The sequence below is a fragment of the Harpia harpyja genome, chromosome 14, assembly GCF_026419915.1.
Source record: "Harpia harpyja isolate bHarHar1 chromosome 14, bHarHar1 primary haplotype, whole genome shotgun sequence".
In the NCBI taxonomy this organism is placed as follows: Eukaryota; Metazoa; Chordata; class Aves; order Accipitriformes; family Accipitridae; genus Harpia; species Harpia harpyja.
Genome location: NC_068953.1, coordinates 32,433,856 through 32,446,753, shown reverse-complemented (window position 1 = coordinate 32,446,753; position 12,898 = coordinate 32,433,856). Strand labels below are relative to the sequence as shown.

General features: G+C 39.0%; 1 protein-coding gene across 1 annotated transcript in view; it reads left to right on the top strand.

Annotated features, from left to right (window-relative positions):
• THSD4 (thrombospondin type 1 domain containing 4) overlaps positions 1 to 12,898 on the top strand; it is a 339,077-nt gene that overhangs the window by 60,028 nt on the left and 266,151 nt on the right. The window contains exon 5 of the mRNA XM_052808192.1: positions 546 to 975. Coding sequence (XP_052664152.1) covers positions 546 to 975 — 430 coding nt within the window. The remainder of the gene's footprint in view (positions 1 to 545; positions 976 to 12,898) is intronic.

The window sequence follows — 12,898 nt, the reverse complement described above, 5'->3', positions numbered from 1 at the left end:
GCAAATGAAGCAGAACCACAGGAGGCCTTTTAAATGAATACAGAATATTTAATGATCTTTGCCATACTGAATTCAAATTTTCTTCTGTCATTACTCAAATCCACAGTAGGGATTTCCTGCTGTTATGCATCTCAAGCTCCTCAGAAACATGGTTATGAATTTTAGGAGTATACAGCTTTGATTTTCTGAATTTCCATTTTAAAGGAGAGTCCTAGGGATTAAAAGAACAATGACCTCCCCCCAAATTGCTACTTTATACCATACCTAACCATTTGCCTTTGCAAGTTGACACTAAGGGACTTCCCATGTGACTCTCAGCCAAAGAGCGCCCAGGATTTAGTTCAACTAGTAGACTTCTTCAGAGATTCCCAATACACCAAGCAAGACTACAGCTTGTACATATTTTCTGTAAAATAGATTGCAAGTTCTGGTTACCTGTCGCTTTGCAGTGAATAACTTTGACAAATAAGGAGTCATATAAGTATCTAACTGCTCTTTCACTTATGAATTCAGTAACTGTTTTCTCCCTCTTTCTCTGTTTTTAGAAGCAGAAACAGAAATCCCATTGGTCCAGGAAAGTATGGATATGGAAAAGTGCCGTACATTTTACCTTTACAAACTGATACTGGTCAGCAGCCTCAGAAACTTCGGAGGCAGCGACAGTCATCAAGGAACCATGTATTTCATCAGAGTCCAAGTTTCATGAACACTTACAGCCAGGCAGCTAGTCCTTCACTTCAACATGGGAATCTTTATCAAGAAGAAAGTGGGCCTCAGGCTGGACATCAAGTCCTGGGACCCTCAGTTTATCAGTCATCTTCATTTCCTGTATCTCAAAGCCTGTTTCACAGCAGTGACTCAAACCATCATGGGTCTGTATCACACCAGGCAGTCCAGGGTCAGCCCCAGCCTCAAAGGGCTGCAGCAATTGTTTGCATTGGCACCTACAAGCAATATAAACTCTGCAACACAAATGTAAGTCTTGTTTTCCTATATTGAATTTGTTGGACAGCTATTGGTTTTCCCTAGTATGCTGAATGTTCACATAGTCAAGAAGTTAAGTTGAACGTTGTTTTTTATTAATTTAATGAAATTTTTTGTGAACTTACTTTAAAGTGTCTTGGGGAATACTGAAAATAGATGCATAATATTATAGTTACTAATACCATACCTTCACGGATTTTAAGCAGTCACTAAACCTACCAATACGTACAATTCTAATTTGAAAAAGGGAGAAGCTGAGTCACAGACAAGTTTAATATTTTTCCATGTAAGAAATGGAAAAATGGAGTTGGGGTAGACCACGTTATGAAGGCTTCCTGCTTTTCAATCCCATAAGATAAGGCTATCCTTTTGGGAGTGCTAGTCATGCTCTAAATAGCATTTAGAGCCAGCACCCAGTAGCCTAGATCACTCCATTATCTTTCCATGGTGCTGTGTGTGTTCTGTGACAGATGCTACTTTTACCAGCATTCAAGCTCTACATGCTTTGATTTTTGGCTTCCTAGTTTATTGGAGAGAAAATCTGTTCTGTGTTAATTTTTAAGTAAAACTTACTCTGCTATTACTTCATTCAAAAATGTTTTGCTGCATGTGGCTCTGTGCTCTGGGGCAGTCTCCCATTGTATCTGGGAGGCTGGTGAGGTTTTGCTGTTTCTCCCCACAAGCAATTTTCATCCTGCTAAAATTTTCAGGTTTTGGCTGTGTCATTTTAGTATTTCCTAAAGTACCTCTTCCTAATATTTGCGTCTGCTTTGGGCTACTAACCTAACTTAATGTCGCAAACTTGAAGAAGTTCGTGTTTGGATATTAGAAGCAGGATGTTCAAGAGCGGTCTCAATATGTTGACAAAAGAGGCCATATTTTTCTGGGTTGGGTGCACATCTGATTCTTCTTCCTTCTTAGAAATCCTGTTCTGTTCAGTGGAAGCCTGCATAGTGGAGATGTAGCAACAGAACATATGATCAGGATAACAAAAACATGACCTAAACAAACCAGATGAGTGCCTTTTTGCCTCTTACTGTAGCAGTTATTAAATTTGCTTTATTTATGAATAAAGTCCATTGATTGAGACTGGAGCAGTTGACTGAAGAGACCTAATGTCAAGAAAGTTCTAGTGTATTTGTCTGAAATGGAAAACATGAAAGGGCTAGTTTGAGCCTCTTGAGAATAGTCTCTGGTACAAATTGCTATTTTGAAAAACACTTTCTGTTTTTTGAAGGAAATGAGAAATGAACTTAATGCATGGGCATTAATTTGGAAAGTTTTCTGTGCTGAATTTGCTCACTGGTGCCCAAGCGATACACAAATGTCCCAGTCTTTATTTCATCCCTTACTGCATCAAGGCAAAAAGTTGGACAGTATTCTGCCTGACTTAAGAAATGTAACAGAATAGTTTCCAGGAAGGATCTCTTCTCAGAGAGCAAGGGGTGAGAGGCGAGGAAGTTAGGAATGAGATGGAAGAAAGAAGCAATCCCAGGTGGCTGAGGTATGGACAAGGAAGGTTTGTAGGGGAAATTTGTTGAGAATGACAAGTGGGCTGGAGAGAAGGCGGCTGTGAGCTTGTGAATTAGACAGTGGCAAGACATGCAGGTCAGTATGACGAGTGGTCTGGCAGTCGGCAAATTTCTTTTGGTAGTAGGGGAACAGGAGTGAAAATATTTTCATGTCAGTTTTAGAAACTGTTGCTTAAACAGAAGACTTCAGTAGATGAAGAGGAAAAAAATAGGTGAGCGTACTGTTGCTGTATATTTGCCATTGTTGCATGTATAAATGCAGTTATAAAGAACTCAGCATTTAGATTACAGGAGACTTTTAATAACAAAGAGAAATAGTAGATGATGCAGCTCCTCCTAGGCATGGAACTCTACATGGTCATATTCTTTATTTAGTAACATTTCTGTTACCCTTGGAGAAGCTGTAATTGCCATTCAGGGTTATTTTTCTCCCTAGAATGTCGTAATTAATATAATTATAAAAAAGAAGTTGCTAAGAACAGTTTTAGTGTAAAGGCCAGGACGAGAGCAAAACAAGGCCGATAGTGTTTCACGTTGTTTGCTTGTTCTTCCTGATTAAATGCTTCTGCACGTGGGCTTTAATTTAATTTATCGGCAGTGACATGTACCAGTAGTCTTGCCAGCATGCAGAGAACAGTATCTTTTTCTTTCTTTTTCTTTTTTAATCCTTCCTGGAGCATACAAAAAATGAAAATCTCATTTATTAGAGGAAAGTATTCTGTTAACGGTTATCCTGGTGTTTGGCCACTCCCTCTACAGTTTTTCCCAGGGGCAGTTAATTAATAACAAATTAAATCAATCTGCCTTGGTCCATTAGGTCATTTCCTCATTATTGTTCATTTATTGTTTTTTCATTAATAGCTGAACTCATTTTACATGACTGACAGTTTGATTCATAAAAGTTAAACTTGAGGGTTTTGGTTAGGGAGAACCGCAGAAGTGCTTGTATTTGTTCAAGTGTTCCTGCAGGTCGTTAAACCTATTTTCTTATTGTACAAGTGGCTTCCCCTCTTCAGCACCTTGCATGTAGGCTTTGTACATGCTCACCTCAGAATATACAGCTGCTTGTCACCTCCTTCAGCAGGAAACAGGCAATAAACATCTGTCCTTTACACACAAACAGTACTGAGAGATCTTACTGAAACCATAAGCTATTTGCAGTACAATAAGATTCTTCAAATGTAGGCTGTATTCCTCCAAAATGGAGGATTGATGAGTAAATCTTCCTTACTTCCCCCTGCATTAAAGAGAATTATATGGTCGTGTGGGTGAAGTAGAATTTGAATGCAAACTTGTTTGCGTTGTTTGTCACCAGAACAAAGGAAGCAACTCAAATGGAACATTTGTTTACTGACCACTTTTTGTTATTGATTGTCTGAAGCATTGCCAAGTCACTAGCTCTTTGTCAGTGTCTGCATGTGTGAGAATATATTTGTAAATTAACTTCAGGCTGAGGGTTGCTTGGGCAGTGTACGCAAAGAAGCTTTCAGGGTTCTGGACATTCAAGCCTACTTGTTTTGCAGCGTAAATTTGGTGATACAGAGTGCCCCTTTTTAAAGTCAGTTTCATCTGATTTATTTTATTTTTTGTAAAAATTATGACTTACTGGTAAAGATATTCTACGTATGTCTCTGTCCTTAATATGCAGAGAACTTATTGCAGCCTTTCAGTACTTAAAGGGGGCTTATAAGAAAGATGGAGAGAGAGGGTTTTTACCAAGGCCTGTAGTGTCAGGACAAGGGGCAGTCATTTTAAACTAAAAGAGGGTAGGTTTAGATTGGACATAAGTAAGAAATTTATGATGCGGATGGTGAGGCACTGGAACAGGTTGCTCAGAGAAGTTGTGGATGCCCCATCCCTGGAAGTGTTCAAGGCCAAGTAGGATGGGGCTTTGAGCAACCTGGTCTAGTGAAAGATGTCCCTGCCCATGGCAGGAGGTTGGACTAAATGATCTTTAAGGTCCCTTCCTACCCAAACTGTTCTATGATTCTATGTTGTCCTTGGTGGTGAGTTCAGGCCAGAAGGCCCCGCTTACCCTGACAGCTTGTTACCTCTCCTCTTCTGCAGTTCCCACTTTCCAAATTGCATCAATACAGTTGAGTCTGAAGTCACACAGTAATCATGGCCACTTAAATGCTCTGGTTAGAAAGCCTGTAAAATAAAATAGTGACTGTTTCAGTGATTTACTTACAGTGCAGCAAGGAGTATGAAAAAATAGGCAGGGATGAGTTTCACCTTGAAAAGCAACACAAAATGGATGTGAAATCTAAACTGTCTTTAGCTATCCATTGAGGTATGTTTTTGACCAAGTTTATACCTTTACTTGTATATGAATTTGCAAAAACCAAGCTAAAATGTACGAAAGACTAATTGTTGAGAGCTCAGTGAGATATTTATGGATGAAGTTTTGCTGAGCTTGTCCAGTTTCATTCACAGTTGCTGGCTTGCTCACTGGTTCATATGGATTACTGTCATGTCTCCAGTTAGACTGTGTTGCCTTTCCCAGTATTTTATGTGACTGCTACTTAGCAAGAAGTCACTTGTGTTTTGGAGAAGTATCTAAATAGGATCAGAAAACAATGATTACTTTTACTTTCTTAGCCTGACTTTTCAGCTATACGTACTATTATTCTGGTAGCACAGCTATGGAAAATCCAGCTTTTGGTTCTGAATAGAGTTCTCTACTTGGATCTGTGCTCCTGTGTGCACAGCACTTGAGAATGGCACCTTAGCAGGGAATGCAAAGTATCTGAAAACACAATTTTGGAAATGGAAAGAAGTTTTACGGTTGAAGAGATGAGGTGAGGTAAAAAGCTCAGGGTAAATCCCCAGCTCTGTCATGATGGGATAAATTAATATATTTAATTTCCTGAAGAATATTAATGATGATGGTACTAATTCTGACTGGTGTGGGTTAAAGCTTTTTTGGATGCAGAATATTAATGAAATAGACTTGAAATGTTCTTCAGGAATGTGTTGAGTCCATTAAAAACCGATGTGCTTTTCTGTCACCTAAGCACATAGGTAGGCATTGGCAGGCTCCCTTGGCACCTGGGATCTTGGGCCATTTCACCAGCTTGCTGGCATGCTGCCCAAGCATTTTTGGAAGTTTTCCACTCTATAGAAAATGAAACATTTCCAACATTTCAAGTTTTAACAATGGTAGAAGTGGAAATGTTTAATTTTTTACAGAACAGAAAATGTAATTCCCTGACAGGTCTTTTCAGAAGTGATATGGGGTGCTGCAAGGATGTGTGCGTTCTTTAATGTAGTTCGGATGCTCAGATACTGAGGTAAAGCCAAAAGATGACCATGTATTTTTAAGAGAATTTTTTTTTTTTTTTTTTTTTTAAAACTGAAAAGCCCCTTCTTATTCCCAAAGAGCTACTGTGTGGTTTGTTTATTCTCATTTTGAGATTTGTACAGAGTAGGTGTTTGACATAAGTGGCAAAGTGGGGTTATAATGACATATCTTTTCCTGAGGAAATTTAACCTTAACTTTATGTGAGGAATTTTCCCTGCAAACACTGTGGGATTGTATGTGTGTTTGGTAGTCTGACATTCTGTGGGTGTACAGGAAGCTTATTAAAAGCTTACATTACTTAGGGTTGTACTGTCCTTTCTTTGACTGTTTTGATATTTGCAGGAGAATTTTATAAATATTAATTCAGAATGCATTGTCACTAATACAGGCTTAACTTACTAGGCACTGGCACAGAGATACTGCTTGTAAACTGTCATATGTAGTTTGATCTATTGTCCCTTGTATACGAAAGAGTCACATAGAGCCATCTTCGATAAAGGTCTTGGACCAGAGTTGTTTCCTCTGCGTCTCTGCACTGTGGCTTTATGACATCCCCTTCAACATCCGAGAACACTGTATTAGAAAATATTTTGCATTATGATGTTCTTATTAGAACTTAAATAATTATGGGAAACTGTCTGGCTTAAATCATTAGGAAAAATATGGTGGGGTAACTTTACAAGCTCTCCCAAATAGTTTTATTCCACAAGTGTGCTCTGTACTTCTGGCAGTAACAGAACACAAAATTAGCTGTTTTACACAATTTAATTATTACTAGGTTAATTACTTACTAATCTAGTAAAATGTTCATAGTGAGGCCAAAATCACACAATTCAGAAAATTTTGGTGTCTAGAGGCTTATGGTTTTTAACTGAAGATTCAATTGCTTACTTTGATCAAGAAATCTAAGTTATTTTAAACTAATCAAGCATCTAGGAGTCCAAGAGTCACGTTCTAATGCCCTGTTGTGCCAAGAACTGTAAAAACACGGACCAAAAAGATAGGTTCAGGTAAAAATTTGGTAATGTATACATGGCTACAATCATAGCCTGTGTTCTTCAGGTCAGGGAGATGTGACCTGTGGGATCTGTAGTGTTCTTATGATGGCTCTCTGCATCATACAGAAATGATGAGATTTTTGTCTTTCTCCAAAGACAACTTAGTAAGACACAAATAAAATACAGTAGAGCCTAGTGTCACATCCCAGTTTCTCAGGCCAATGACTCAGGTTTGCTGATTCCCAGGTCAGGATTAAGGTGAAATGACACCAGAGATCATCATCCTTTAACTCACAAAACTCAATTTTTATTTGCTCACAACAAGAATTGGCATGCTCACAACAAAAGTTGGCATGAAACTTATGTCAGTAAACTGTGTAACATGTGCTAACCATACATCACCAAACATATACTACAGGCCTTGCTTATTTGGGAATCAGTTCAGGGAAGACAATAAGGGGAGCCCTACTGTTGAGTCAGGAGGTTCAGAGTGGACCCCCTTGCTTTCTAGACTCCTTCTCAGTGAGGAGCCTAGGGGTGGCTGGATCCACTCCTAGTCCCAGACTTGGTCAACGGTTTATGTCTAAAGGGATGAGGTGTAGGGATTACGGAAAAGGGAAAGAGAGAGAGAGAAGAGAAATATTTCACCAGTCCTGGGTTCAGTCAGCCGAGGGGTCCGGTTCCGGTGGGCTTGTGCACCCGGGGCTTCGGTTTGTGTCGTTTTGTCATCCTTGCCCCTCCTTCGGGTGGGTACTCAAACTAATTAGGCTAATTAGGTAGCCTTTGGGCCGTGGGCTTGGGGGTCATTTGGGGAGTAGCTTCCCCTTCCCTGCAGACGTGGTCTTTCGCCATACATGGTGAGCTGCCCTGCTCAGCACACCAGAACAGCACACAAGGACAGGGAGCTGCGCACCCTCCAGCATGCCCTCCCCTCCTGTTGCTGATGGGCTTCTTTTCACCTGGGCTTCCTTGCTAGACAGAGTTCCTTGTTAAGCAGAGTTAGTCATTAAGCAGAACTTGCCCCACCACAATGTTTGAGACATTAACTCCTTCAGTCTCTCACACCTAGGGTAGAGTAAGCACCTTACGGCAATAAAACAGAAATATGCCACTGGAAAATGAAGGTTGAGAGTATGTATCAGTGATAAAAATCTGTAAAACATACAAGGGAATTATCAGAAAGACACAGTAAGAAACTGAAATGTTCAGTTCACACTAGAGTAATTGTATTTTTTTAAGGCAAGAAATGCCAACATGGCCATAATTAGTCAATGAAACCATTTTAACTCTATGTTGTGTTGTGCAGAACAAATTTTTTATGATTGAGGCATTTTGTGTCATGCTTCTAGTTTGAGTTCTGATCTTTAATGAATGGCACCAACCCCTTTCACCCATGTTTTCCACTCAAATGTTATGAAAGAAGAAGTGGGGTTCACACCATAAATTTGGATAATCCGTAGTGAGTGCCCATGCTGACTGCAATTATGTTTACTCCATAGACAACAGTACTGCTTTTGAAGCAGTGGCCATACATAACTTCACATTAAATATGAAGTAGCTCAAACCATTATAAATATAGCTCAGGACAATGTACCATGGTTACAGTTCTCTCCATGTAAAAATCCCTCCTCTTGTAAAAATGTCCAGATAATCCTTGTGATGTTCAACCTAAGTTTTCAACTTCTTTCTTATATTTCATGCTATTGCTCCTAAATCTCTTGTCTGTGCTTGGTGTTTATACGTGGTAAACAGTTTCCGTATTTTAGCATAAGAGTTAGTCAATTCATGTACATTTAGTGCCATTAATATGTTTGGGGTTTAGCCTGAGCACTCTGGGAGCTGAATTTTCCAGAGGCTCTATCAACTTCCCAATATATATTTTCTTGATTTTTAATGTACAGGAGTACTTCAAAAGGTATGGTTAACAGTAGTACTTCAGTATTTTATGATACTGCAGGAAGCATTGAGCTGCATTTTTCTTCTGTGAGGATTATTTCGAAGTTCTGAGCCTGTTAAATGGGTTGCATGGTGAAGCTGAAGAAGTCTACATATTGGTTGGAGTGAATTTGTGTCCAAGAATAGCTGAAGATTCAGACCCTCATTTATGTATAGTAATAACAATGTTAATAATTCATTTAAGTGCCTCAAAATCAAAACCAAAATGCCTATCAGTTGGCTAAAACATTTGTTTCTAACTTCCTGGTGAACCATGAATGGTAGGTTTCATGTAGCAGTTGGAATTGTCTGAGAAGTTACCTTTCTAATTCTTAGAGTAAATGGAATGCATGTGTCACGGGGGAGGGGAAGGGGGGAAAAGATCCACAGTTATCCGATCACTTCATCAGTTTTGAATAGCAGCATTACCACTTAAAATACTGTGGAGTGATTCGGGAACTTCATTCGGATGCTTGTCGAAATGAAGCGATTTTTTTTTTGTTCCACAATAAAACATGAGTGCAGGGCGATTTAGATGCATTGCCTGGTTATTGTTCAGACATAACCTCTGTGCCAAGTTTTAAAGAGGAAACTAATCAATGAAAATTGTGACTTCAGAGTTGCAACCAGACAGTTGCATTCCTGACATATTTGTAGATTTGTTTAATAAGGTACTGTAAATTTGAGTGGTTATCATTTATGAATATAGACAAGTGTTGTGGGAGATATTTTAAGGCATTCCAGCTTGTCTTTGTTTCTTTTAGTCAATTCATATTGACAAGTCTTTGTCTGAAATTCTGGTGCGTAATTAGTCAACACTCTGTAACTTGAACGAGAAATTTGCTTTTTATTCATATGTTAGTTTAATTGCATCCAGGTTTTTGAAGCAGAGGAAGCTGCAGATGTCTAGAAACTTTGATCAGGGGAAATCCCTTGAATTAATTTACAAATAATTTTTTTTTAATGTTGTTTTTATGAACATCTGTTAACTATTCCCATTAATTACAGGTCTAGAAAGCACCTACTGTCAGATGTCAGCATCTGCCTTGGTACATGAAAGGAGTAATTTTTTCCTGGTATTTTTAGGAGATTAGTTCAGTACTGCTGATAACAATGAACAAGTTTAAGGGGCATTTTCAAGCCAAATAGCAGGAAAAGAACATAAATTACATGAATACAGGAACTTGCAGTGAAAGTACCCACCAGTACAATCCCAATCCTCTCTTGTACTGACTAAGGTGAGTGGAGGAAGAAGGAAGTGCAGAGGAAGCTGCCAAAGTTAAGCTAAGGGTGCTGAAGGAGAAGTGGTCTGTTAGCAATGCTGTTGATAGAGTTTTCAGTTTTGTGGGGTTTTTTTAATCTTAGATTTTTAAGCAGGGCTCAAAAACTCATGTAGAAAGTGAGGAAACATAAATGTAGGATTACCTTTAGCAAGCATGTGTTCCTTTGCCTAACTACAGAGTAGTTGTGTTGAACGCTGGTAGTCCAAACCCTCTTCCCCAGAAGAAAATGGAAGTTAGCACTACATGCCCTGTGGTGCCCAGAACAGTTAAATAAGAGTTTTGCATATGAATACGTTAAGAGCTAAGTGCATACAGAACAATGCAAAACCCAGAAACAATTAAAGCAGTGGTGATACTAAAAAAAAAATAAATCAGGTTGTGGTGCTCTGTCTCATATTTCCTAGTACTTCATCAAGTGTGCTGTGTGTTTGTCCAGAAATAACACCTTTGCAGGCAGCATATTGCACATGTAGAGACATGCAAATGTAATTAATAAAACAGAGTTTCTTTCTAGTGATAGTTGGTAAGGCTGTTTATCTTCAAACTCTTGACTTATATTTGTGGAAAAGCCAATCTTGTAATTTTTATATCTGTCACCGCAGTGGTAGAGAGGCAATGGGTGATCTGTCTGTAGGGGGAAGAAGCCAGGGAAACATCCCCCGCCTCTTTCTGCAAACGGTGTTTGGTTTTTGGCTTCAACATTCAGTAACTTTCCAGCCAAGCAATGTGCTGTTTTCTTTTTCTGTATTTCTGTTTGCATTATCATTTGTTAAAGATAGCAAGCACACTATCTTGACGGCTGTTTTAAGACCTCAGTTTGGGCCACTTTTTGGTGACAATTTTTTGTGATGATGTGTAGTTTGACTTTGAGCAGCTAACTGCCATTAAAAGGACTCTCTTAATGTGACAAAGTCAAACCTGCGAAGGTTTAGAGCTTTCAGAACTAGAGTTTTGTCAACAATCCTATGGTAACTCTTGTATGTTGTGAAAATGATTTAATTACCTGATAACATATTATTTTACCCCAGGGTCCCCACATAGATCAACAGCTTAGGTATTAGTGATACACTACTCGATGTTATTCTCTTTATTATTCAGCCTTTGGCTTCCTGCCTTAAAAATGCTCCTTGCAGAAGATGAGAAAAAATGGCTTCTCCAAGGACTACGCGTTGATACTATTACTGCAGTGTTTAACATTCACAAAGCAGCTGTGTGATAGCAAGATCTAATCTCTATTGTAAGAAAGGGAGCTGAGATATGGAAGAATGAGGTTTAAAAGAAGTGTTCAATAATTTAATGCCCCATGTCGAGTAATTGGGATTGGATTTTTTTTGTGTGTGTGTTCAGTATCATATTTATTACTTGACACTAGTCAAAGCAAAATTTGCATTGGCCAAAACTGTAATTCTGATTTGGCAGCTCATCTGCAAATCAGATCGAGAGGTTTTCAGGCAGACCCCCAAAATGGAAAGTACATAGTTCACAAACTGAGAAAGGATTGGATTAATTAATTGCACCACAGGTGACATTCCCCCCCCCCCCCCCCCCCCCCCAAAACTGGTAGAGTAGCAAGTTCCAGAAACTGCAGACCATCTTTCATGTTCCTTATTCTGTGTTTCCATTGTAAACCTACTAGCTTCTACAGTGAATGAGATAGAGATTATATAAATAACTCTTCTAACTAAACATTCCCAGTTCATCCCCAGAGTATGTCCATTCTGCACGCTGAATGAGTCATAGATGATATGGAAAAAATAGTATGTAATCATATAGTTGACAATGGACCTCACAGGCAAAACAAGCCAAATTATATAGTAATTGCATGGACAATCTCTTCTAAGTTGAGGTTAAACATTCTTTTAATGCCCTGTGACTTGCTGTATGTAACTTTATAGTTTTAAAACAAAAACAAAAAAGCCTTCAAAACCAGAATGCCATCATGTGATACATCACTATTCACAGGACTTATCAGACCACTGCAGTTGAGCCAGTGGTAGAAGGAATTTACCCTCTACTAGTACTACAGGGCAATGAAAATGCTTTGCCATGGTATTCATAGGTTTTTCTCACCACAGGTGTTTCTGCCATTCCTCCAAATACAGCCTGTCTCTGCTCCTTACCTTTAGCAGAAGCTGTCCCACTGTATTTTCTTGCTCAGTCACACTTCCCACTTTCTTAGTACCTTGTCTAGTATTTTCCATCTCTTCTCCCCATCCCTCCTGCCTCCCTCTAATCTCTCCTTCTTCTACTTAGGTTCCCCAGTCCAGTTTCACTTTCTTCCCACTACCTTCTTCAGCTGATTTGCTCATCCAGTCTAATCTCTTGAATCCCAGTCCCAAGATTTATCCAAGTTTTTCCAAAGTATTCCATGCTTTTTAGGTACAGGCATTTGTATTAGGCTGCTTCCTTGCTTTGTCCATGCTGTCTGCAACAGGCTTGAGGGGTTATTAAGAGCAGAAGAGAGAGAGATGTCTTGTTTTCATTTCCAGTGCCTGCCCCTGATACACACCTCAGGAGCACGTACCAATAATTGCTGGAAAACCTCTCAGCCTCTTTTAGCCTCAGATGTGGAACATACTTCTTGTACACAGATTGTTCCAGTACTTTAGCTGCAAAACTTTAACAAGTTTTGACTGAATGTGTACAAAGTATGATTATCAGCATTTTTTTCAAAATCTTGTGGCCTGGCTATATTTGGGTAGATTTCCATATAAAAGGCAGAGGATGCATTCTTGGAAAAAAAACCCCAGTTTCCTGGCTGACTTCATTTCACTCATTAAAATAAAATAGGCACTTATATTTTGAAAAAAAAAAATTATCAGAATATTTGAAGCATGGGAAAAAAATGAAACATTTCTCCCC